The sequence below is a fragment of the Pezoporus flaviventris genome, unplaced genomic scaffold, assembly GCF_033815535.1.
Source record: "Pezoporus flaviventris isolate CSIRO_AGI_PZ_B2104156 unplaced genomic scaffold, CSIRO_AGI_Pfla_v1 ptg000007l, whole genome shotgun sequence".
Lineage (NCBI taxonomy): Eukaryota > Metazoa > Chordata > Aves > Psittaciformes > Psittacidae > Pezoporus > Pezoporus flaviventris.
In genome coordinates, this window is record NW_026892555.1 from 72,767,336 (window position 1) to 72,791,063 (window position 23,728).

The following is a 23,728-nucleotide window of genomic DNA, read 5'->3' on the forward strand; positions in this document are numbered from 1 at the left end:
TTTGAGAATGCTGAAAGTTACACAGATTGAACTTTATTCTGAATGATATTATGAAAATACCATCTCTGGAGCTTAGATGTTCCTTTCAGTTAAGGAACTGCCAGAGTACATTCAGTTTAAGAAAAATTAAAATAAGATAAACTATCAGTATAACAGTTTTTCCACAGTCCTTGATGGTCCGCTTGCCTGTACAATTTTTTAGCAGACTTCACTACTGGTATAAAGTCACTCCTTCAGATTGGTAAATCCTCAGCTTGGTAGAGCTGTTATTAGTTTCCCACAAGCAGAAAAGGAAACAAGTTTCAAAACAGCCAGCTGGAAACAAAGGTTTATCAGTTCCTGGTACACCTCTTACTGTGCCTTCATTTGCACCATGGAGCACTCTCAAAGCATGTCATGTGGTATGTTGGGTTTTCGTGCTTGTTGCTGTTAGTTTATTTGGGGTTTTTAATGAATGAAGGAAACTGAATGGTACACTCTAACTGGCAGTGGGTGTTCAGTCTGTGGGACCAAGACTGGTGTTAGTCCAAAATCCAGGAGTTCAGCATCAGCTGTTCTGCTCTACAGATCTGTTCTGGTTCCCCTAACCTTCCTGCCAACACAGATATTGCCAAAATGCCACCTGTTCTGTAGTCCTTACTGCTTGTAAAAGTATTTTGTTCCCTCCTGTTTAACCTGGTGCTGAGAGCCTCACTAGTTCATCTCTCCCCTGATTCTGAGCAACAATCACAACTTTGCACAAGTACCAGTTGCAGTCAGATTGCCTTTTGCTTGGCCAAGTAGTTGGCTTGACAACCCAGGACGTTACAGTCTCAATGCCCTCGCCCATGGCAATTCCCAAAAAACCTCTAAATTTCTGTGAAAGTTTATGGAGAACTTTGCCAAGCCTTTAGTCGCATTCTTCTATGTTTTTGTTTCCACTTCTGTCTATCCTTGCTACTGCTTTGGTTGAAATCTTTGCCAAACCTCTCAGGTTAGTGTATTTCCTTCTTTGTACTATCCCAGCATGGCAACGCAACGCAAAGCATTTCATTCAGTTACACAGAACCCTCTAGCTAACGGCCATTTCAGCTCCACACAGATTCATTTTTGTGGAAAAGAAAACAGAAAAAGAAAGGGGAAACATTCACAGATCCCAGAACCCTTCTTTATTTGGAAGAATGGCTTTTAAATGAAGTCAAGCAGTATCTTATCATTCATTTATTTAGCAAAGAAAGGAATGAATTCAAATACCCCACACAATGAACACATATCTATTCCCTGATATCAAGATGCAGATCTGCTTGTGAGCAATTTTAAATGAATCTGTTTTCTTACTATTGAAGTCATCTTGTACTGTGCATGGATTTGTGCAGAAGCAATATATTTTGGGCTCAATTCTGTAAACACGTTAAAATAAGTAACTTGTTACACCCATACCACTGAACTTGGTGTGGTTACTTATGTGACGAGTAAAATCATACTCAAGAGCCTAGCTTTTGCAAACGTAAATTTAGGCATCCAAATGACTATTAGACGTGTGTCTCTCCAGGCTCACTATAGCATTGAGCAAGAGACACAAGCCCTCACCAGGATGTAACTCTGTCCATCTAAGGATGTTCTCCCAGGTGAGACATAGAGGGAGCTGGTGGCAGCTACAATCAGAAGTTGGTTGGATGCCTCAAGCAGAGCAAGATAAGCTTGGACCAAACTGTTTACGGAACTGATCTCATACAGCAAAGCTATTATGCATACAATTAACTTCAGGAATGTATTTATGTTGTGCTGATTGCAATAAAACTGGTCCCACATTTAAAAAAAAGTGATTATATTTGTTCCATAATTCCGAGGAAAAAAATATTGAAGCATTTATTCCCATTAACATTTTTGTTGCATCTGGGACCTCTTACTCTCTTTTCTGGTTTCAACAGCCATATGGTCTGACACTCGGAGAACTTTCTTCACTTAACCTAAGTGCTTTGGTAGCTCTTGATTTGTACATTGACATGGTATTTTTCCAGAGGTTACTGTGGAGCTCTGGTCAAGCTAAATAAATCCACAGTATCCTATACCCATCTGAGACTTTAATCAGTACTGCTTAATAGCCTGGAAATCAGAACTATTTAAGCCCCATTCTTTCTCCCACTCTCCTAAGAAAATCCTAATCCTAGTCAAAAATCTCTTGATTAGTTTTAGCCAAATGATACTGCTCCAACAGCAGGTGACTGCAAATTGCTGGAAAAGCTTCCACGTAAAGTAACTTTAAATGACCATAAAGGTCATTAGACTTAAATCAAAGTACAAGATAAATCTGCAAGCACAGGAGTCCATTTTCTAAGAAACCAAGGAATGTGCGCTGTGTATCAGACACAAAAATAGGCCCAAAATGTGTACTCAAACACAATTCTACTTTGACTTATCCAATGAACGTATATAGTGTAAAGGATCAGACTGGCAATCCTGCTTCCTCCTCACTCTATGTAACAGGGTTACAAAGAAATGGATTCACACAGAGAATTTTGATCTATCTGTCAAAATGTTTGCATTCAAAGTAGAGAAACATTTTAAAATTTATGCAATCAGTATAAAAGCGGTTTAGTAATATTAACTATTGGCATCAGAGGTAATACAATTATTTATCAAAAAAAGATCACTTTATACAAGCAAAAGGTATTTAACCATGGCATTTAATTGTCAAGGGAGTTGGTTTTCCCTTTCCAAAAAGAGAACAATGCTGTAAGAACCAAATTTTTCCCTTGTGCACATTTGAGAGCTCTTTTGGCTTAAACAAGATACGCAGGAAAATGCCTACTAATTACATTTTTGGCAAAAGAAAAGAGCTTTTGTGGAGAAATCTGATTTTCACTATAATATGTGTAGCTTATTTAAAAAAAAAAAAAAAAAGCTAAATTAATTAAATTGAAAATTAAGAGACTGAAATTTGCTTTGCTCCATGTCTTAGGAAAGGCTGTATTAAACTCCCTGGGCAGCTGTGTAGAATTCAGAAGGTGAAAATACTGATACAGGCAGTGCATCTGGGGTCCTTGAACCTAAGATACAAATACCTAATGGCTTTAAAACCTGTTGTCTCGGAATCTAGCTTGACCATGAGATCTTGCCATCAATTTTTTCTCATTGAAGTGCTATGAAATTTCCATGTTTACCCTGCTGCTTTAGACAGAGGTTTGAATATACCTCTACCTGCAATTTAGAGCAATGAAATTTAGGAAGCTAAATGACAAAAAAAGTTTAAAACAAACACTTATTCTAACAGTTTGGTGTGGTGTTTAAATGGCATCACACGGGAGTTGCTCAAAGGTCTGGAACACCTGAAATACTCCTTGGAGGATGGAAGTATGAGCAGCCTGAGCATCTGCTAAATGCACTTCTACCTATGATCATGCAGACTTAACCTAGGGTATTAATACCGCATATATAACACGAATCTAACATATGTATCTACCCATGAAAAGAATGGAAAATAGATGACTGTAAAGATAGGCGTGCTTCAAACTACTGAAGAGTTAAAAAAAAATAAAGCTAATTTCAGATCATTTTCATTTAAAAAGCTTAAAATAAAAATACATAGTTCAAATATTTTTAAGATATTGGTCTCATAACTAATAGTCTAAATATAAAATCCATAAGCCAGAATAATGTGCTTTTAGTACAGGGCAGAGAGGAACAGTGCTGTTCGTATTACTCTATGTGCATGAGCTGCTTTTTCTTGGCAGTGGCAGCAATATAGATTTTATTTTCTTTATCTTACTAAATGTATAATGTTATCTTTTGGCATGAACAAAGTGATTCATATACTGGACTGGTTATGATTCCAAGGGCTTTTTTTTTCCTCTATCTGTTTCACTACATTTTCTTGCAGAGAAAATTTTCTTTTACCCAGGGCAATCAGCTAATTTCTTCCTGGAAAATCAAATCTAATAAACAGTAAAAAAAAAAAAAAAATCACAAATTATACAGAACCAGTATTATCATACTTTCTGGGGATGAAATGGTGTGAGGGTGGGGTGGCTTTTTTTGACTGAAGAGGGAGAACTATTCAGCTGAAAAAAATTGGTGTCTGATCTTAATTATTTTCATAGATGCTAAATGTGCACTCATTTTGCTGCACAGCTTTTCAAAGACCACTTGCTTTGCATTTTTTCATTTTACTGCAGAACAGAGATAGGATGCATAGTGCTACATTCAGTTCTATCCCCATTCAAAACTGTTGCTCATTGCTATCCTTAGAGATGGTGTTTACCCTTGCTCAAATCAATGCTCAAAATGCAGTCTCACAAGATCAATGTTTCTTGGTACTTTTTGCTTTTTTTTATTGTGAATCCTTATAATCTGTACATGTTTTTCTCTATTTGCCTATCATAGTGTAATCGAATGATCAAGGACTCTAAACACAGAACGAAAACATTTCCACTCTGTTTCTCTTTGCATACCTTTCTGTACTCCAGTGTGACGATCTCTGCATCTAGCATGCTCAAAAACCTGAAAGCCCAATTCTTTACTCCTTAATATTCATTTTTAATTTCTTTTCATAAGCTTTTTAGAAAATACTGCCTTACTACTAAGTACTCTGGAAAATGTGACCAGAATCCCTGCCCTTTTTTTTTAGTTATACACCTGGAATTTCAGATACAAAAATAATGAATGTGGGTGAAGACAGACAGAACAAAGAAAAACAGCATAAAAATTCTTTGTGATTCCTCATCTGCCACTAAAAAAGGAATTAAAACTGATAACTTAAACTCAAACAGTATTTTAAATATTTACATCAATGAAGTTCAACAACATAATCACTTAAAATACCATAAGAATTTTCCTCTAGGAGCTGACTAGCGTGATTGGACATGGCAGCAAGATGAGATGCTTTGCAAATACATCTGCGTTTTCTGAGCCAGCTTTGCTTGTCAGACATGTGCATACAAAGTGAAAGCAGAAAGAGAAAAGCAGACCTATGATTATGCCTACGTACCCCTGAGAGCCTGAGATGGTGCAGTCGTATCTTTCCATGACCAGCCTGATGGCGAGGGCTACAGCAGAATGAGGAATGGGTTCCCATTCACACACACCAAGGGAAAGAAGCCTGGGGAATGCACGACTTCTGCAAACCTGTGTGCTGCAGCAAGGCTGTTTACTAACACACAGAAAAACCTTCCAGTGTACCTTTCCTATCTGCCCTCCTCCCTTGGCCTCCCACTGGGACATGCCCTTCCAGACCCTCACAAAAATTACACTGAACTAGGTGAAGACTTTATGTGAATGGGCATAGCTCACAACTGGAAACCACTAACCCTGTAGCCTTCTGGGTTAACTACAAGTTTATATCCCTCAGTACGTCCTTAGTGTCTGCACTCTGAACTGCAGCTGGAGTGATTTACAGGCCAGGAAGATCAGCCCTACAGATCCCAGAGCTGCAGAGCATTGCTAAACCACCACATTTCTTCTTGTCATTCCCAGCACCCTGTGAGCTGGTTTTGGTGGTGTGAGCTTCGGGAGACTGCACAGAGGGCTCCCATGGCTAACAGCAGAGATCCCTTTTCAGACCTCATGGAAATAAAAGACAATACTTAAAAAAGAAAATTAGATTTGTACTCCTGGCCTAGATTTATGGGGTAACATTGTGGGTTCTTTTAAAGCTCAGGAATTACTTGCTAGAGCAATCTGACTGGAAGTTAATGAAACTGAGTTGAAGCAATGTAATCCTCATGAGTGGTCCAGCGACATTGAGGGATCTATAGCTGCATCCAACACTGAAGGCCAACCTTGCACTCTGCAAAGAAAACATCATGTCACAAGCAGGTGTTTTGGGCTTTTGGCAGCAATGGGACATTGATGGCTTGGATTGTGCTTGAAATGTCTCTGAACTTCATCTCTGAAGCCTCAATCACATGAGCAGTCAAGTAGCACAGGCCTTGGGGACTGGGGAGTTACAGGAGGCCAGAAAATACACAAGCCCATTAGTACTCATCATAATTATTGAAATCTGTGAAATAGGTATTAGAATAAGTCTTTGCAGTGAGATGTGGATTGAAGTATTTGTTTCTCTCCTCCAAAATCAGGTTGTTCTTGTTAAATGCCTGGGGACAAAAAAAAAAAAAAAAAAAAATTAGAAAATGGGAAGGACAGAGGAACCATAGCCACTAAGCACCCTTTCACTAAGTCAATTTTTGTGGCAAATATCTGTGTATAATAAATCAGTCCAAAATGTATTAAGAAATACCTGCACATCTGCAACTTGTTTTTGCATCTATCTTTTTGCATAATAACATTCTTACAAAAAGCAAGGCTACCCAATAAGCAAATCCAGGCACCTTCTCCCAAGTATTATAAAACTAATTTTACAATTAAAAATAGTTTTGATCATATATATCCAGTTTTTCCTATTAGAATAATTTGCTCATTATCTGTTTACTGGGTAAGAATGTTTTTTTTACTGCATTAATTCCTTGATTTTCAAATGCAACATGTAGGAGAAATGTCTGAAGGTCTTAAGAGGGTAAATCTGGCTTTTTAAAAAGTGACGTGGGTATTTAGAATATGAATTGTCAAAGGTTATTTTTTTTCGTGTAGCTATCCAGAGAGACAATTAGCGGAATTTGGAAAACCTTTAAATTAGGTACCTATTCCACTAGTGATTATAAAATTTTGTTGCCATTTTTAATGAAATTCTTAAAAAATTCTTTAATTAGAAAGAAAAATGCAGAAATTTAAAACTGGATTATCCAGGTAGGATTTAAGAAAAATCCTCATTTACAAAAACCTGCATGAATAAGCTGCGTAATCCGAAGATACAGAAACAGGTATTTTCGGAATGCTCACCCTTTCTTAATTCAGTGTATCTGAAAAGCTATTCTAAAAGGTCAACAAAAAAAAACTGTTTGGGAACAATTATCATATACAGATGTCATGCCAGACTCAGCTAATGTAAATCTGTACCATTCATTTACATATATTTTGGGTATGAACAATAGCTGAGAGTCTGACCCAGAATATATTCTCCAAATACATCTCCTGTATAAAGACACAGTGCAGGAAGATGAACCATAGCATTGGAGCCAAAGGATTACCTTCAATATATGTCATGATGACTATTAATGGCCCAATTTATTTCTTGAACAAGCCACTAGGGATCACAATCAGGCTGAAAAAGCTCTACAAAACAAAACCTGAGTGGTCTGTTTTTTTCCAGGAAAGGCTGCTACCATATAAATTACACATGCATGCAAAATCAAACTTACTGTGTAATAGGGATTGACAAAGGAAAGGATCTGTAATTACAATACCTCAAGTGAAATCTATTTTTGTCATTAACAATCAGCATAATTTGAGTCCAAATGCCACTGCAGAAAACTAGTAAGTAGAATTCTTTTGATACAGCAGAACTGTTGTCTAGGATAATACACCTTGTACATTGTAGATCTCCCAATCCACTTCTCACCTTGATGGCTTCTACAGAATCATATTTGTCCAGTTTGTTAATATGGTTGGTAATGCTGGTATTTAGAGGAGCTGGTGACACCGGATGGATGACAGTTGCGTCATGGGACTGTTGCTGATACCGTTGGCAGTAAGTGTAAACAAGCAGGGTAAGAAGGCAACCAAGTATTGAGCTACTTAATCCCACTGCGATCATGTGAAACATATTGAACTCTGCAGAGTGGAGAGCAGAAGACAGTCTTATTTTTAAGGAATTAGCAATAAAGGCTTAAGACTGGGGTAAAATGTAGGCAAGTGCTTGATTCAAACAAGGGTAAGGGAAATTTCATATGTTTCCCATAAACATCTCAAGTGCAATGGTTTATCCCTACAGTAGAAAATGCACTGCACTTCCCTGAAGGGATCATTATAAGAATCTTAGATACCCATATATCTCTGTCAATATTAAGACTGAGATTTTTGAAAGATGCTTGAACAAGTTCAGAACCCAAATAACAGAAGAATGAATTCCATGTTGTACGTTTGAATAGTTCAGCAAAATTTTTCTTTGGACTGTATAACACCTTATTATACATAAATTATGGATATAAGGTACATGCATAGCTTTTTTTTTTTTTTTCAGTGAACTACAGTACCACTTCCCTGTTGTTCTAGTCCTTTCTCTTACGCATAAGCACTTGTGGCAGAACTAACAAAATCCGGATATCTTTGAATCACAATCCTGCTTTCCCTAAAATGTTTTCCATATCCCCTTTATTTGGTACATGTCCCAAAGCAGTGGCACACATTTTTTCCATTACTGCTTTGATCCTTGCTAGGTCTCTGTTTCTGTCTTTGATACGTGGCCGACTTTTTTCTTTCTCCAGGCTTCAGACTATTTTTCTAAATATAAGGGAAGGGGTGAGGAGGAAATGGTAGTGTTTAAGGGGAAAATGGGAAAGTGGAGTGGGGGTGTGGCAGAGACAATCGGTCTTTAAAGCTCAGTGTGTTTTTAACCATTGCAACAAGAGAGGGCAAAGTCAACAGCTCAGAACCCATCAGTCTCCTGTCTTCTCTGCCCTTCAGAAAGATGCTATGGGATCAGACGAGGGGAAATCCTCTCCAAATATGCAAGGATTAAAACTGAGAGGAAGCTCATTGCTGTATGAAACTGCAAAAGGGAATGTAAAGCACAATCATCCCCTGATGTTACTGGACAGAGATAACAGGTCAGATGTTGCACCAGTAGGAATAGCTCAAAATGAACAAATTGAACTCCTTTTCACTGTTATTTCAAACTGGAGCTGTGTGTTTTTATTAGGAAAGAGGTATTAGTAAAAAGCTCATGTTGGAAATTTCACCTTAACATTACTGAAAATTTGTTTGTGGTTGCCTAAATGCACAAATGAAAGATTTCAAACTGAAAGAATGGCACTAATCTGAAAAAAACAACTGCTAAATGCTTTTCACTGTAATACAGAAAAATAGGCCAGCTCATGCATCCCAGTTTTGCAATGCCTAAGGTAGGACCTTTGCATGCCTCCTGGGTTTTTAGAAACACAAATATTTAGGTGACTGTGTTGACTGCCCCAATATATAAATTATCACTGACATATCCTTCTACACTTTTATGAGAGTTTCCCACTGCTGCAGAGCTTGGCAAAAGGTTTTCAGAGTACCACTGCTACAGAAAAAAATCAAATCAGATTATTCTTGCTCCTATAACAAGTTACCATGCACACTAGTACCATTGTATAACCCCTGTGTTTTCGTTGTCCCTTATTAGGTTAAAAATGCAGTTTATCTGTGCATGGAAGAATACTAGGAGCTGCCAGAGCTATTACCATGATGACACAGACTAAGTGTGATAGCTCAGCACAAAAAAAAAGGTAATTTTTCCTTTTTGTTCATCTTACTATTGTTTGTTTGAGTTTGTTTTTTTTTTTTAAATTCTCTCTTTAAAGATGTATTTTGCTAATATCAGGACTCTCTGGAATAGAACTTTTATTTTTTTTTTTTTACTTTTTAGTTTTGTCTCTGGCAGTGAAGCTGAAAACAATTCCCAGATACAGTCTGAGCTACTAAATGGTTTAGCAGGCGGGCTTTTGGCTATTTATTTTGAGTCCCAAAGTGGTTTGTGAAATTATTATTCTGAAAAAGGTGGAGTAACTTTACAAATTTTGACGTACTGATAACTACCTTATAGTAGGAATTTGTTTTTTGAGACAAGGGTGACTGCCATACTGAAAAGGAAGAAAATACAAACATCCAGTAATACATGTTCTTGTCTCAAAGGTCAGCAATGGCAGATGGATATTTAATGAGAAATCCTGTAGTAACTATTTCTCTTTTTCTCTACAAGTGTAAATAATGAGAATAAGGCATTTTGAAGTTAGAATAAAACTATGAGAGGGCAAAAGGTGAAAGAAAAGCAAACAATGAGAAATCAGTATTTCAGCATTTAATACACATCTGGAGCTGAAAACCTTACCGCCACATCGCTTTTCTTCCATGCTGCTGGATCGTGCCACTGATAATTCTAGAAAAATAAGTAAACCACTTATGCTGAGAAGAAAAAAAATTACAGAGGACTACTAGTTTGATTAAAACAGTAAGGATTTAAAGCTTCATTATACTACACCCATTACAAATCCAAAGTACAAAAGATTTTGGTTAGGTGGCAGAATTAACAAAAAGGTCCCATGACATCTTCAGGTTTCTTAGTTTCCCAAGCAAAACCATCAACATATTTTTAATTCTTGACTCAAAGCGTCTCTGGAATTAAAAAGATGAAGTGCAGATGAAAACTTTCTTTGCAGAGTTTGAACATGTTGAGGAAGTGTTGATTTTCTGAATAGTAAAATTAATGAGAGTTTAATTATCTTGTGTTCAAATGGGCTCATTATTTGTATAAGTCATGTCTAGCAGTAATGTGAACAGAGGGAATATACAAATCTTCAAACAAGATGACTGCTAAATTCATGGGTCTCAGTTGTACACTAATAAAATGTAACTCTAGTTTGTATCCTTACCATTTTGACATTGGATACCTTCTGTATAAATACTGAATAAAATCTGTTTGCAATCAAATTTTTCTAGTTTTTATTTCAGAATCATGGCTTCTGTGAAGGGAATTCCTGCCTTACAAATCTTTTGAACCTCTCTGAAAGTGGCAATGATCATGAGGATATGGGTGGGGTAACTGACAGTCTCCCTGAATTTCAAAAAAGCTTTTCAATTCTTTATCAAAGGCTATGCAAGCAACAAGTGAGATGAGTGGAAAGATAGAAAACAAGGCAGTACTATGTACCCAGCTCTTACAATGGAGGAAGGTTACCGTTTCTGCAGGGACCTAGGCTTTTTACCAAAGATCTAGAAAAGCAGGAGGCAAATGTGGTTTTGAAGTTTGCTGATAATACAAAGTTAAGGGTAGCATGGACAAGGCTGTGAAAAGCTACAGAAGGGCTTTATGAAGCTAGATAATAAAATAATTAAAGAAACAAATGCAGATTGACATAAAGTGATACATAGAGTAGAAAGCAATCCTAGCTTCACATATGAAATACGGCTGGTGACCTGACCATTACTACTCATGAGTGAGGCTGGGAGGTTATGTAAAATTTTTCCATGACAGAATCAGCTTAGTGTTCAGAAGCAATCAAAAAGGCAAACCAAATGCTAGGTACTACCGACAAAACAATAGTTAATAGGAGAGGATATCAGCATTATGGCACTTTACAAATCTATGTGCTGTCCGCACCACAAATGCTGCATGCAGCTCTGGTTTACCCATCTAAGGATATCTCTGGTAAAACTAAAAAGCAGACCAGAGAAGGGCAGCAATGATAGCCATAGGTATGCAACAGCTTCTGTATGAGGAATTAATAGAGTAGGCTGTCCATTGCCAAAAGATGATCCACATGCAGCTACTGCTAAAGGGATCATAATTTTTTTACCTTTCTTCAAATACTAAATCCATACTAAGTATTTTCAAAATGAGAAAGTTATCAGACCTGACAGGACAGCTTTGTCAGAGAGAGTTACAGGCTGAGAGCATGCTTTGTCAGGTTGAGACTATTTATTCACAATACAAACAGAAAAATGTACAGGCTGAGAGCATGCTTTGTCAGGTTGAGACTATTTATTCACAATACAAACAAAAAAAAATCGTAAAGCTCTGAAAGGTGATGTTGATAGTGACTAACTCGGGAAGCTGAGGAGCTGACAAGAAGTAGTCATTTTTGCACTCGTCCAGAATCACTCTGTATACCAAGTTCTGTAGAGGAACAAAGCTAAGGAAAGGCAGGAGGAGGCAACATGAGGTTGGACATGCCAGCGCATTAGCTGAGGAAAGGAGAGAGGTGAATTAGAAAAAGGAATGGAGGGAGAGAGGGAGGGATGGACAGATGAAGGGAGGGAACTCTGAGTTAGAGGACGTGGAGGAGTGAAAGTGAGCTAAGCGATCATAAGAAAGCAAGCTAGTTTGTCTAAAGTGAGAGTAATGGGCATGACCTTATCCGCTATGATATGGGTATTTGAGGAGGAGTGGCAAACAAACCAGAAGGGAGAGAAGAGGTGGCTCATTTCAGATTCTGAAAATGCCTACTTTCCAAAACAAGATGAAGAGCTTATATTGGATTAAGCAGGGTATTGACAGAATGTGAGTATTAACGGAGCTTCTTCAAAAGCCTGAGAAAAGGGGGAAAATACAGTGTGGGAGTTTTTGCTTTCATACTTGCATTTTTCACACTGGTTTTGGAGGAGAAGATATAGTGTTCAGAAGTTAACGCATTATGCACCATCCATAAAAACAGTATTTAAATTTGTTGATTTTTATAGTGTACTATATCGTACCGCAGTCATGGGGAAAAAAAGGTTGCTGCACTGAGTAAACATAATTACATTTCAAATGATACATTAAAATGTAAATTTCTCTGTGAACAGACCACTAGCTTTTCTTAATGTACACAGGTGGAGAGATAACTGTTAACAACAATTCAGTGTGGCCACCCATACTGCTGTGTGGATTTAAATGACTGCTGTGATTTAAACAAAAATAAACAGTACAGTCATGAGTTTTGACAAATGCTATAGAATAATACATGGATGTGACTATCCATCAGGTACTTAGCAGTCATGGAGGAGATGAGGACCTGAGGCAAATTAATAATACTTACCTTTCTAAGCAGTTATTCATTTAAAGGACTTTGTGAAATGATTTCCAGATTAACTACCACAGCACCCACGTTTGTATATGCAAACCACAAAGCCTAAAGGAATGTTCCTCTAATAATTGTGAAGTCTCAAAACCACTTAAAGTAAAAAGCAAACTATTTGTTCCCAGCTGTCTGTAGTCATTGCTACACCCTGCTATCAAGCAGGAAGTGGGGACCTGCAGAAAGCTGTGACAGTGACTGACCCAAGTCCCAGGCGCTGACAGTAGGGACAGCACCACAGCACTCAGTGCCATGAGGCAGATTTTCAGGTAGACGCCAGACCCAGCAACATGGGCTCTACACAGCAGACCGACATGCTTTGCCTGACAAAAGGCAAGTCCTGTTCCAGCTCTAGGCTCTGCACAGTGCAGTCTGGGACAGTACTACGCCCCACTCCTGAAACGTTGAGAGATTTCACTAATCCTTCAAGGAGCAGATTGATCTCACCTGGTATAAAGTTGGAGTCCAAAGCACAGGCTCGGCTCTCTGTGGTGTTGCCTGTGCACTGGCTGCCCACGGGAAACAAAATGATGCACTGACGAACACGGAACTGGAAGCCAGATGAGTCACAGTCAGACCACTCGGACCACTCAGACCAGCTGTCTGCAACAGGCAGAGAGACACACAAACAGATGCTGCAATCAAATGCGTCAAGTACACCGAATGAGACAAATAGCTTGTCTTTCTGAATTATGACAGAAGGCTGCATCCCCAGCCTCCACCAACTAGCAGAGGCCAGCTCTTTCATTACAATAAAATAAAGGCAGTTTGGCTTTGGCAAGTCTCTGAAATGTAGAGTGTGATGGCAAATTTATCATAGCCCTATCATGGCTTTGGCTTCTGCCATGGCCTTTGAACGTGGAAGTGAGAAGTCAGAAGTGAGAAGTGGTGGTGACTGAAAGAGTGATAACTGTGAAGCTAATTCCAGTCTAAGTCATTGGCATGGACAATGACACTGTTTTTTATGTACCTGAGAAGTAGCAATGAGAGCTGTAAGAGTATGTATTCCAGATCTGAAACAGGATGTTCATTTAATCATAAACAGAGCTGTATCTTGCAGATACTTGCTCTTTTTTTAGCTTTAGTTACTTCAGATCCATTTCTTTAAAACAGAGATAAAAGATCTCATCCAATATTCTCACCTTCTCTTCCCCATGCGGTTCATTATCAGCTTCTATTGTTTCTCTATATTTCTTCCTCTGACAATGTAGTTTTAAGGCTTTTTTATTTCATGCCTGTGTGATCTCAGAATACTTCCCTTAAATGAAGTGAATTGATCTCATTCTCAGGATGCTCTGTGGGTTTACTGAGCCCAGCTTTCTTACAATTCAAGCACAAGTCTTGCCTTCATAAGAGCTTTCTGAGTTGGCAAGTATAGCAGACAGTTCTCTTAAATGTTCTTCTTTCTTCTGTCAGCTTTCCCACTGAGATAGATTTTATGGTTTTGATATGGAATAAATAGTCCTACTATCCCCAAACCAAACTTCTTCTTGCTTCAAAATGGTAATTGATTTTACACCAATATGAAAAAAAAATTACAAATTTCATTTTGCTTCAAATCAAAAAATATATAGTAACCTAATTTTGTTTCAAGTTAAACCTAGAAGGTTCACAATTACTCGTTGGCCATAGAGTAAAAATTTAAAACTCCCAGTTATCTAAAATTTAACAGATTCTGATAGGAATATTTGAGCTTGCAGTCTCGAAAAATGTCAGGCAATAGATGTTTTCGATGACAGTGTTGGACGTTCACTACCTGATAGCACAGTAAAAAGAAATGGATGGAGGGGACTGACATAACTGTGGTGCAGAAAATCTCAAGCTGTGTTCCTGGGACCATTTGAAGACAATAGGAGAGCACTGGTTAGAGAGAGCAGCAATCAGTCCTAGCAGTCTATGGTTCAGATGCACACCATCACTTGTGGAGCTGTTCATAAAAGAGATTTACTCAGCAGCTCAGGTAAGAACCTGGATATTGGTATTTAAGAACAATTAGCAACTGTCTGGATTGGGACCTCCTTTGAATAACAGGGCAAATACCCTGACACTAGCAGCTAATATCAGGCAGTAGGATCATGTTATTGTGAGAAGCAGGAATGCAAAGCTCTGTCCTTTGGCTCTTCTACCTAGGAGATGTCCTCGGAGAGCCTCATTTGCAGAGTGGGTAGTAGGCATGGAGGCAGAGGATATATTGTAGTTGGATCCTAATTCAGAGGCTAAGAAAGCTGAAGTGGGAGTCAAGCAAATGGACACTACTTATGTAGTGTGGCACATCCAGGAGCTGCTGTTGTCACTACCAGTATCAGCTGCTTGATCTAAGTAAACTAAATACACAGATCCTTACTTTAAATATTTAGTAACAATAAAGCCCTCCTCATTGAAGTTTAAAGGAATGCTGCTCACTGCAAGTCTTAGCCCAGTTCTCATTGCTGGCAGAGAGCTTGCTTAAGCCAATACTCTTGCCCAGTCCTGGTAAAATTGGCATATATGCAGCAGCTGCCAAAATGTTCATCAGCATCCTAAATGCAGCTTGCTAGCTGGTACACTCTTCAGCCCCATCTTGTCCAATGTGCTTTTGGCCCACCAGGTTCCTTGCTGAAGCTGCTACATCCTGTGATAAAACAGGAACCTCAGAATATGTGTAGATCATGCTAGGTCACATACTGGTTAGCACACATAGGCTCACATACTGGGCAAGACTATTGTTTCAGTCTGCCCTTCAGGGGTCCTATAAAAGACACTATGCATGTTAGGACCTTCCCACATATGTAGTACAGGACAACTCCCTCCCATCTTGAGTCCCACAGCACAGCCCAAGCACTACAGCACAGATAGTCAGTGGGTCTGGTGCCACGCTGATCAGCTCCACCTGGCACACAGAATCACAGAAGAGAAAGTAGAGAACCTCAGTGCAAGTGTGAGAAGGATGGACATCTCCGTAGTCACGGATCCTGGTACCAAATCTGTGTTTTGAGGGGTGCCACCGTTAGGAGCTGAGAGAGTCACACAAAAGTAAGGCACTCAAGACTGACAGCTGTATCATTTCAAACTGTCAGACCTGCCCTTTGTGGACCCACTATCTCTGACGTCACAGAGATGCTGAAGCCACAGCTTTTGCATTTATTTCTACAGACTACTTATCCTGCCTTATCCTTTTGATTTCATTATTTTCAAAGTATCTGAGGCTCTCTTGCACCTCAGGCAGGCTCCTCAACTTGCTCCTCAGTTCTTTGCAAAAGTCATGAAAATGGAAAAGAGGGGGTGGGCTGGAGAGGTGTTTAATCTGGAACTGCTTTTCACCTTTAACATGGCAAGACTTATTCAGATGTTATGTCTTTTTCCTACAGAGTCTTGGCTGGCCTTTGAAGCCAGGTTAATTCCAAGCAGTTCCTGAAAGATCCTTTGGTGAAGAAAGCACCTCAAAAGGATCAGGCCATCAGTCCGTAAGGTTATAAATTTCTTTTATGCAGAACTACACCATCATTTCTATAGGCTCAACTGCTTTATCCGTTATTTCCATGTGTGAGTTAGCAATTCAAGGACAGAAGATATCTTCCCCTCTTACAGCAGCAGTAAATAGTCTAGGTATAAAATTGTATTCAGACAGACAGACAGACACCATTGCAACTAATTAAACTGACTGATAAACAAGTATAAATCACTACTGATCAATAGTACAGTGCTTCCATTTACATTAATGAAATTGCAAGTTAAAAGAAAAAAAAACAAACAAAATTTAGTGATACAGCTTTTAAAATGAAAGATGAGGAAAATGGAGGTATTTTGCAGACAGAAGTCTTACTTTCTTTTAAGTGCATACTTGCATACTTTCAGTTAGATTTACCATTAACACTCCATGAATCCTCAAAAATTCCTTAGTATCAGGATTCCAGAAATTTCAGTTTTATGTTAGTTGTATTTGGAAAAAAAAAAAAAAAACTGTTGCAAATGCCAAGAAATCTTTGTTCTTTTCACAACTTAAGAAACATTTCAGTTTTTGCATATTCATTTCCATCTTGGTTGGTTGTTCTTAGATTCCAACTGTCATTACTATTCCTTTCCTATATTAAACATGTCACTCAAGGGGTGAATGTCACCAGCGGTACTTTCTGATCTGCACAAGGAAAAACCTCTCTCCACATGATCCTCCCCATAAGAAAATGTCTCTGCAAGGATGCAGGAGCCTGTCCAAACTTTACATGTATAACACTGCACTTACTTTTGTGTCATACCAATGTGAAATAAGAGCAGTAAAAAAGGTTTTTAAATCTACACTGTAAACATGAGGCAAAGATCATTCTCACAGTTAACTGAGGACGTGCTGTTTCAAAAACCAACAGCAGCAAATTTTCAGTGAGCTCGAGATATTACTAAAACATTACAGAATGTGAGAAATCCACTTCACCATCTGAAATTTTATTGATTTACAAAGGTTTTCTCTTTCTTCAACCAAAATGAAACCAAACTCTTCCTGCACCCCTATCTACTCCAAAACTTGCATAACATGCAGGTCAAAATAGATAAAGAGATTATTTATAAATGTTTGCAAACTTTCATGTCTAGAAAAAAGGTGACAGAAAATAAATGCACAATGAGAGAAATAGTTACAATAGCAGCACAATGAATGTGCCAGTTCTGACCTTTTAAAGATGCCTTAAGGATACAAAGGCAGGCATGTAATTTCTACATACAAATGTACACAATTTGTCTTGAATAATCAAATCATCAACTGATTTCTATGTTTGGATTGTTGTGGGTTTTTTTAACATGATACAGTGCTGCATCTGCTTTAATTTTGACAAAGTAGGTACTTTTATTCTGCTTCAAGACATGCAGCGCCTAGAAAAGGAAATTAACTTAAATCATAGTTCAGCACAGGTAATAGGATCCACAAATTCAGACTCTTAGGGCTTATGCCTTCATGTGCACGGACTCATCATATGAGCAGAAAACTTTCGCTATGAAGAGTAGAAGCTCTGAGGGAAACAGGTAATATAACGTGGCATTAGAGCTGCTTATTTAATTTTCTGTTGCCTGTAATCCATTCATCAGGAATAAATGAAAAAAAAATTTCCCACTGGCTTTTCACTAATGATTTTATCTGGTATTATGTGGGTTTATTCTCTATTTTTCACTTAAATTTCATGGAAAAAAAACCCAGGAGTTTCCTTTTAATATGGGTCAAAAGGCAGAGTAAAAGTTACAAAGAAAAAGTCATAATATACAACCAGGAGGAGTGCCAAGACATTTCATTTACTAAGTACTCCACAGTCATTTAAAAAGATGAAGGCTCTCTTACTCAACATCCAAAGTTGAAGAAGGTATTTTACAAAGAGCATTAAGGTTTGTTTTGTGCTTTATATGAAAACAAGGCAAACAACTACTTGAAGGACTTTGTGCTAACACATGTTGAACATTAACCTCAGCAATTTGCTTGCTGTGAATGTTTAGTGTTATAACAAATGCACTTCTTTGTGATACTGTTATTAAAAGTCTCCCAGGCTGTTTGCATGATGCACTTCAAATATTATACAATTTTAGTTTATCCAGACCTGGAAGCTGCTAACTTAAATTTTAATTTTTAACTTTTAAAGGGTAAGGGAGTAAGTGGTGTCCCCAAGGCTATAATCTGCTAATACTTGATTTACTGTGATTGTAGCACGTAAGAGCTAATTGTGCACTTAATAAGGGAGAGAAATTATTAGCTCCTAAATAACAGATCAAGGAGCATTATGTTTCCTAAACGTGAATGCCTGGTTCTGTGCCACATAACCAACAAAGCTGAATGGACTGATTCTCCATACCTGGGCACGGCTGTGTGTTGCAGAGTGCTTCTTCAGTGTGCAATCCAAGGCAGATGTCCCCTCCATATGCTGGTGCTGGGTTTGTGCATGAGCGGGTTCTCATGTAATGCCCTCCTCCACAAGTTGCTGAGCACTTTGACCAGGATGACCAACAAGACCAGCCTCCATCCACTGAAAAGGCACAAAATATCATATTGTTCCAAGTTAATGCGTGATGTGATGTGATGTAATGCAACCCATCCTTCTCATATTCTGTGGATCTACTTTATGGCTTGTTGAAATTATTGGACATTTTTAGGTGCCACTGAACATAGGCCCACAAATTTCATTTTACCACAGTACAATTTAATTTACATATTTTAAATGCCCCTGGTATACTGGGAAGCCTAAAAAGTTACTCATTCTTATAAGGCACTTTCAGTGGGTACCATAGTATATTTAAGGCCAAAACTCTTTTCCTTTCCTTTTCTCACTTGTGAGTAGATAAAATTCCAAAGCTTTTTTAGCAGAAGTATTATAAGCTCAAAGTAATATTTTATTCATAAAATAAAACTTAGCCCAATAATAACAACAGAGGGATGGAATACAGATTTTTTTTCACAACCCAGGTGAGATTGCCTTAACCCTACAACCCATTTCAACAGATCTAACATAGTTTGAGAGTTTGATAGGCCAATATCATTTGCAATTTTAATGCAGCTCTAGCATAGGTGCCAGCAGCAGAACAATGGCAGTAGTTCAAAAAAGTAAGAGAAGAATATCAAAAAAGGATTTGCCACTTAAAGCTTCAAAAACAGGTTGTTGAATAATTCTCCCCCCCCCCCCCCCCAATTAGTATTTACTAATCTAAGTATGTCAAATTGTTCTCCAGTCTGAATTCTCAAAGGTTCCTCTGAAGTGTAAGCTGGATTTCACAGGGGCCCCATTTGTCAGACAGCTTTTGACACATGGCCACTAGACATGCTTCTAATGAAAGTTCACCTCATTGCCTACACAGGGATGGCTCCTTTGCAGACTCTGTTCTTAAAGCTACTGCTCCAGGATGCATTTCTGGCATTTATTGCCATATTGCAGCCCATCTGCCAAAGGTTTCCTATCTGCAGCCACATGACAAAGTCAGATGTTCTCCTCCCAGGGACAGCATTCCCTCTGCAAAGAATCTCTGTATTTTGTTCATTTCCCTTTCAATTATTCTTTGGGGGGGAGGAGGGGGTGGGGGGAAAGAAGAGGAGAGGGAAAGCAACAAAACCCTAAACTTTCAAATTTTCATATCCCCCCCAAAAAATCAACTTCTTTTCAAACCTCTATTTAAAGTTTTATTGCTTCTTTCTTAAGTGAGGAAATTATTTACTATGTCTGCAATTGATTAAAAGAAATAGTGCGCAATTCAACTGACAATAATAGATGACACTTTAAGTACAATAAAAGCAATGTGCCAGTAAAGTTTTGCTTTATGACAGAGCCCTAAACTGAGCAGAAGTTTTGTCTTTTTTTTCTTCCACCATTCACAGCAGCAGTCGGCATTTTTACCACATGACAGAAATTCATTATTGCCTACTTTTAAAAATGCTAGGTAAGAACACATTTTCTGCAGACAATTTTTACAGTGCACTCATTTAAGCCATTCCTCGTAAGACTTTACTTCATTGTCTGTTGACACAATTGATCATCACTGAAGTCTCCAAAACATCCCTCCAGCATCTCACAATGACTCTTTTTGATCCTTTCTGTTCCATTAATCAAACAGCCTTTCAAGGAGTAAATCAGTTTCCACCGGTTTATTGAAATGTTATTCCATAATTATCTCTTAACAATAAGAAATGAAGTTCCAAATCTGAAAAATATTAACTTAAAATGAAAATATCTGTGCAGTATTTACATTTAAATTCTCTCTTAGATGGAGATGTAGAACATTAAAGAAATACTCATTTTATTTGGGTAGCACTGTATATCACAAACGCACTTGGTGAATCAAGTAGAATGATTTATATGCAAAGGTGGCAACAGCAAGAAAACAAGCTAGGAGAATGTGGTTACTTTGATATTAAACCTATAGGTGCATGTTTGAATGTAATTTCAGATACAGCATACCCTCAGATTCTCAACTGATAGTCAAACAGGTAATTCATTACTGCATACCTAAGGCTATTAACTAATCCCATAAGTGACATTGCTGAATATAAAAAAAAATTATTCCCTATATTGTTAGCAACATTATCCTACAAATCAAGAAAGCATTTCCTTACTGAGAACCAGAGTTGTAAAAACTTTTGCAAGCAATATATCTGACCCCTGAATAGCCTGATTGGACAGACGGGATTCATGTAATCTGGTACTATATTCCAAGTATGTCATTTAAATAAATTATTCCCATTATTAATGAATTCAGTGATTGCTATTTTTTTTTCCTAGGATATATTTATCAGCCAAATCATCTAACTATACAGATACATAAGAGAGTTTTATATCACCAATCACAAATAAATATTGCATCTTGGTAGAGTGCTTGACTTGTTCTGTTATTCATACAGTCAGTAGAAAACAAACATGTCTTTTTGCATGAGATAACTCTGTTAATGTAGTATAATGCAAGCTCATATCTAAGGAAGCCACAGGTTATTTTTCTTCAGTGCAGGTGAAATATACTGTGTAATTTTATATCAATTTCAAGACATGGCATCTTTTATTCAGAACTTGCCCTCTTTTCCTTTTTTTCTTAAATTTCTTAAATTATGTCAAATAAAAGCAGAAGCTGTTACCTAAGCTATTCATTTCATGTGGTATTAGGGCTCTTCCTTTCCAGATACTCACCTTTTTATTTTCTTTTATTTCTTTTTAGTTTTATTTTAAATGATCCTTGGCTAGCTTAAACGAATAATCCAAGGGCATCTGAGGGTATTCCTACTGTGATGTATAGACCTGCACGAAACAGAATGACAGCCTGAGACTGCCTAGACAGCATCTGCAAATATTACACGTGGTTTGTTCACTGTAATGGAGACAGTGACCCCCCAATACTTTCTACTTATTTTTCAATGGACCACAGTAAGCATTACAAATGCGTATGCATTTGAAACTGCCATCTGCCATCAATCTATAGATGGCTGAGAACAAAGAGACTGAGGTGACATCCAGGAACATCACCATGTTCCACAGCTGCAGTGACCATGGCTGTACTGTAAGACTTTGGATGTAAAGCGAGAAGTGGGGAAGATGAGAGAGGACAGAAATAATGTAACAGACAATGCGAGATTTGATCACGGTTGAGCTGGACAGTGTAATTATAACTATAGGGATATAATTTCTGCAGGGATTATTTACTCACAGGCTGCCAACCTAAATCTCTAGGAATTTCAAGGAATATCGTAACTACCTTTTTTATTTGTTCCCAGAACTTTTCATTCTCAGCAACAGATTATGAAGCATCATGGTTAAATAAGATCAAAGGAGCGGGCATTTACTGCTTGAGTTTTTACAAGACCTAAATAGAGCTCTGTGGTTTCTTTCATCTTTCTTTAAAGTTGCTTAGCAACACAGCACCATCTGGGTTGTTTTTTTTTTTTCTCCCTTTTTTCCTTTTGTCATGGAGTCCTTAATGTTGTTTCTGCTTCTTACAGGAGGAAAATAAAACAGCTGCAAGGAAAGCTCCAGTCACTAGTTTCTTTACATAACAGTTCTGTAGAGCTGTTGGACAAAAGAAAGTCGTTAAAGGAGTTCCACAATGAAAGATACAAGGAGTCTTTACCTTTTCTGGCAATTACTGAGGTGGGTCCCTTTGGGAAGAAAGCATCCTTCAGCTAGCAGGGTGCCTCAAACAACGCTCTTTTCTTTGTAGTAAAGCAAACAGTTTTTTGCCTGCTGGCTGTTGTTGTTGTTAATAAATATTTCTTCAGTATAATGAAAAAAAAACCCAACCAATCAAACACAGGGAAGAGGATGTACTAGGGAGAAAGTGTACAAAAATGGGATCTCCTGGGGACATGACAAAACATCCACAATACTGGAGAATTTCCAAGAGACAATTAAGTAAACTGGATACCCTGCTATGCACTTTGGGGTTTACAAGGAAATGGAAGGAACGAAGTATGGGCAGGCAACATATTGACCTCACCTGCTTTCATGAGAACACAGGCGGGATTGCAAGCTCTTTCCATGTACTGTCTGGTTTCATTTCAAGTTTAAACAACAAAAAACATCTTTCTTTTTTTTGGTGTATGCTTTTGGGTTTATAACTTTTCATGTTCATCTTTTTGAAAGTGCAGCAAAAGAGAGTAAAAAAGATGAGAGGGCAGCCTTTTCTATATCCATGAAGAAGTATAAATAGATCAGTTGTCCATTCTACCCACAGAAATGCTGTTGTTGTGCTTCCCAGTGGTTGAGTTGAAGTTAGATCCAGGGGCACTGGGTGTTGGGCAGCCTATAGACTCAAGAGAGTACTGCTCCTTTTCAGAGACTAGGGGATTATTCCATTTCATACCACTTATTCTATTGTTTCTTCTTAATCCTGTGGGGTACTGCTGCAGGTTCCAGAGTGGAAAAGAACAATTTTTATATCATAGTTTGCAAAAAACAAAGTTTTGTTTCTGTGATGCTACAGATAACATTTATTCAGAAAATCAATGCTCAATGAAACAGTCTGCAGTAAAGAAACAGAAGGCAAATTAATTCTTCTAAGCAGAGTAAAACAACAAAATCTAGGGATAAACACAGGTTTAGGCCTATAACTGAGACTCTAAGTTAGAAAAGCAACAGTTGCTTCCAAAGGGCAGTTCAGGCCTCTGCTCACTGGCTACAGAAGCAGCCTAGACAGATCAATGTATATGGAGAGATGGGCTTCAGCAGCCTGAGAGGCAAGCTGTGTTGGACTGGAGATTTAGGAATAGTTTCTCTCTGTTTCTTTGAACATACCCCCGTTCCCTTGTGGCCAGGTATGACTGCAAGGAATAAAGAAAAAAGGCAATAATGAAGGAAAAAACAAACAAGCAATAATTTGCTTTAGGGATGCACAAATAACTTAAACAGTCTTCCAGGGAGTTTTGTATATCTGAAACTATTGTTATTAGCACATTCAGTGATATATGAATTTACTCAGTTCTTCTCAAAATGTCATAACTAAAGCAAACTGCTTCAGTCAAGTTTGAAACCGCTAAGATCCCAAAGTACTGTCATGAAGTAACAGAATTCCAAATCTAAGAGATGGCAACTGTTCTTTCTCTCTGATCCACCTCTGCGCTCTGAGGAGAAGAGGGAACAGGAACTCCTGTAGCTCATGCTACTCAATGGCATTCATGTAGTTAT

At 38.0% G+C, this 23,728-nt stretch overlaps 1 protein-coding gene across 7 annotated transcripts in view; it reads right to left on the reverse strand.

Moving 5' to 3' along the window:
* Positions 1-23,728, reverse strand: part of SEMA5A (semaphorin 5A) — an 831,366-nt gene that overhangs the window by 506,882 nt on the left and 300,756 nt on the right. For 5 of the 7 annotated variants that reach the window (XM_061449193.1, XM_061449196.1, XM_061449194.1 and 2 more), the window contains 5 exons: positions 18,431-18,601; positions 13,074-13,229; positions 9,902-9,949; positions 7,433-7,644; positions 1,190-6,071 (listed from right to left, as the gene is read on the reverse strand). In XM_061449193.1, the coding sequence (XP_061305177.1) occupies positions 5,952-6,071; positions 7,433-7,644; positions 9,902-9,949; positions 13,074-13,229; positions 18,431-18,601 (707 nt within the window). In that variant the 3' untranslated portion in view covers positions 1,190-5,951. Of the gene's footprint in view, positions 1-1,189; positions 6,072-7,432; positions 7,645-9,901; positions 9,950-13,073; positions 13,230-18,430; positions 18,602-23,728 lie in introns of those variants that run through there. The other 2 variants (XR_009742648.1, XR_009742649.1) reach the window with 1 other exon arrangement.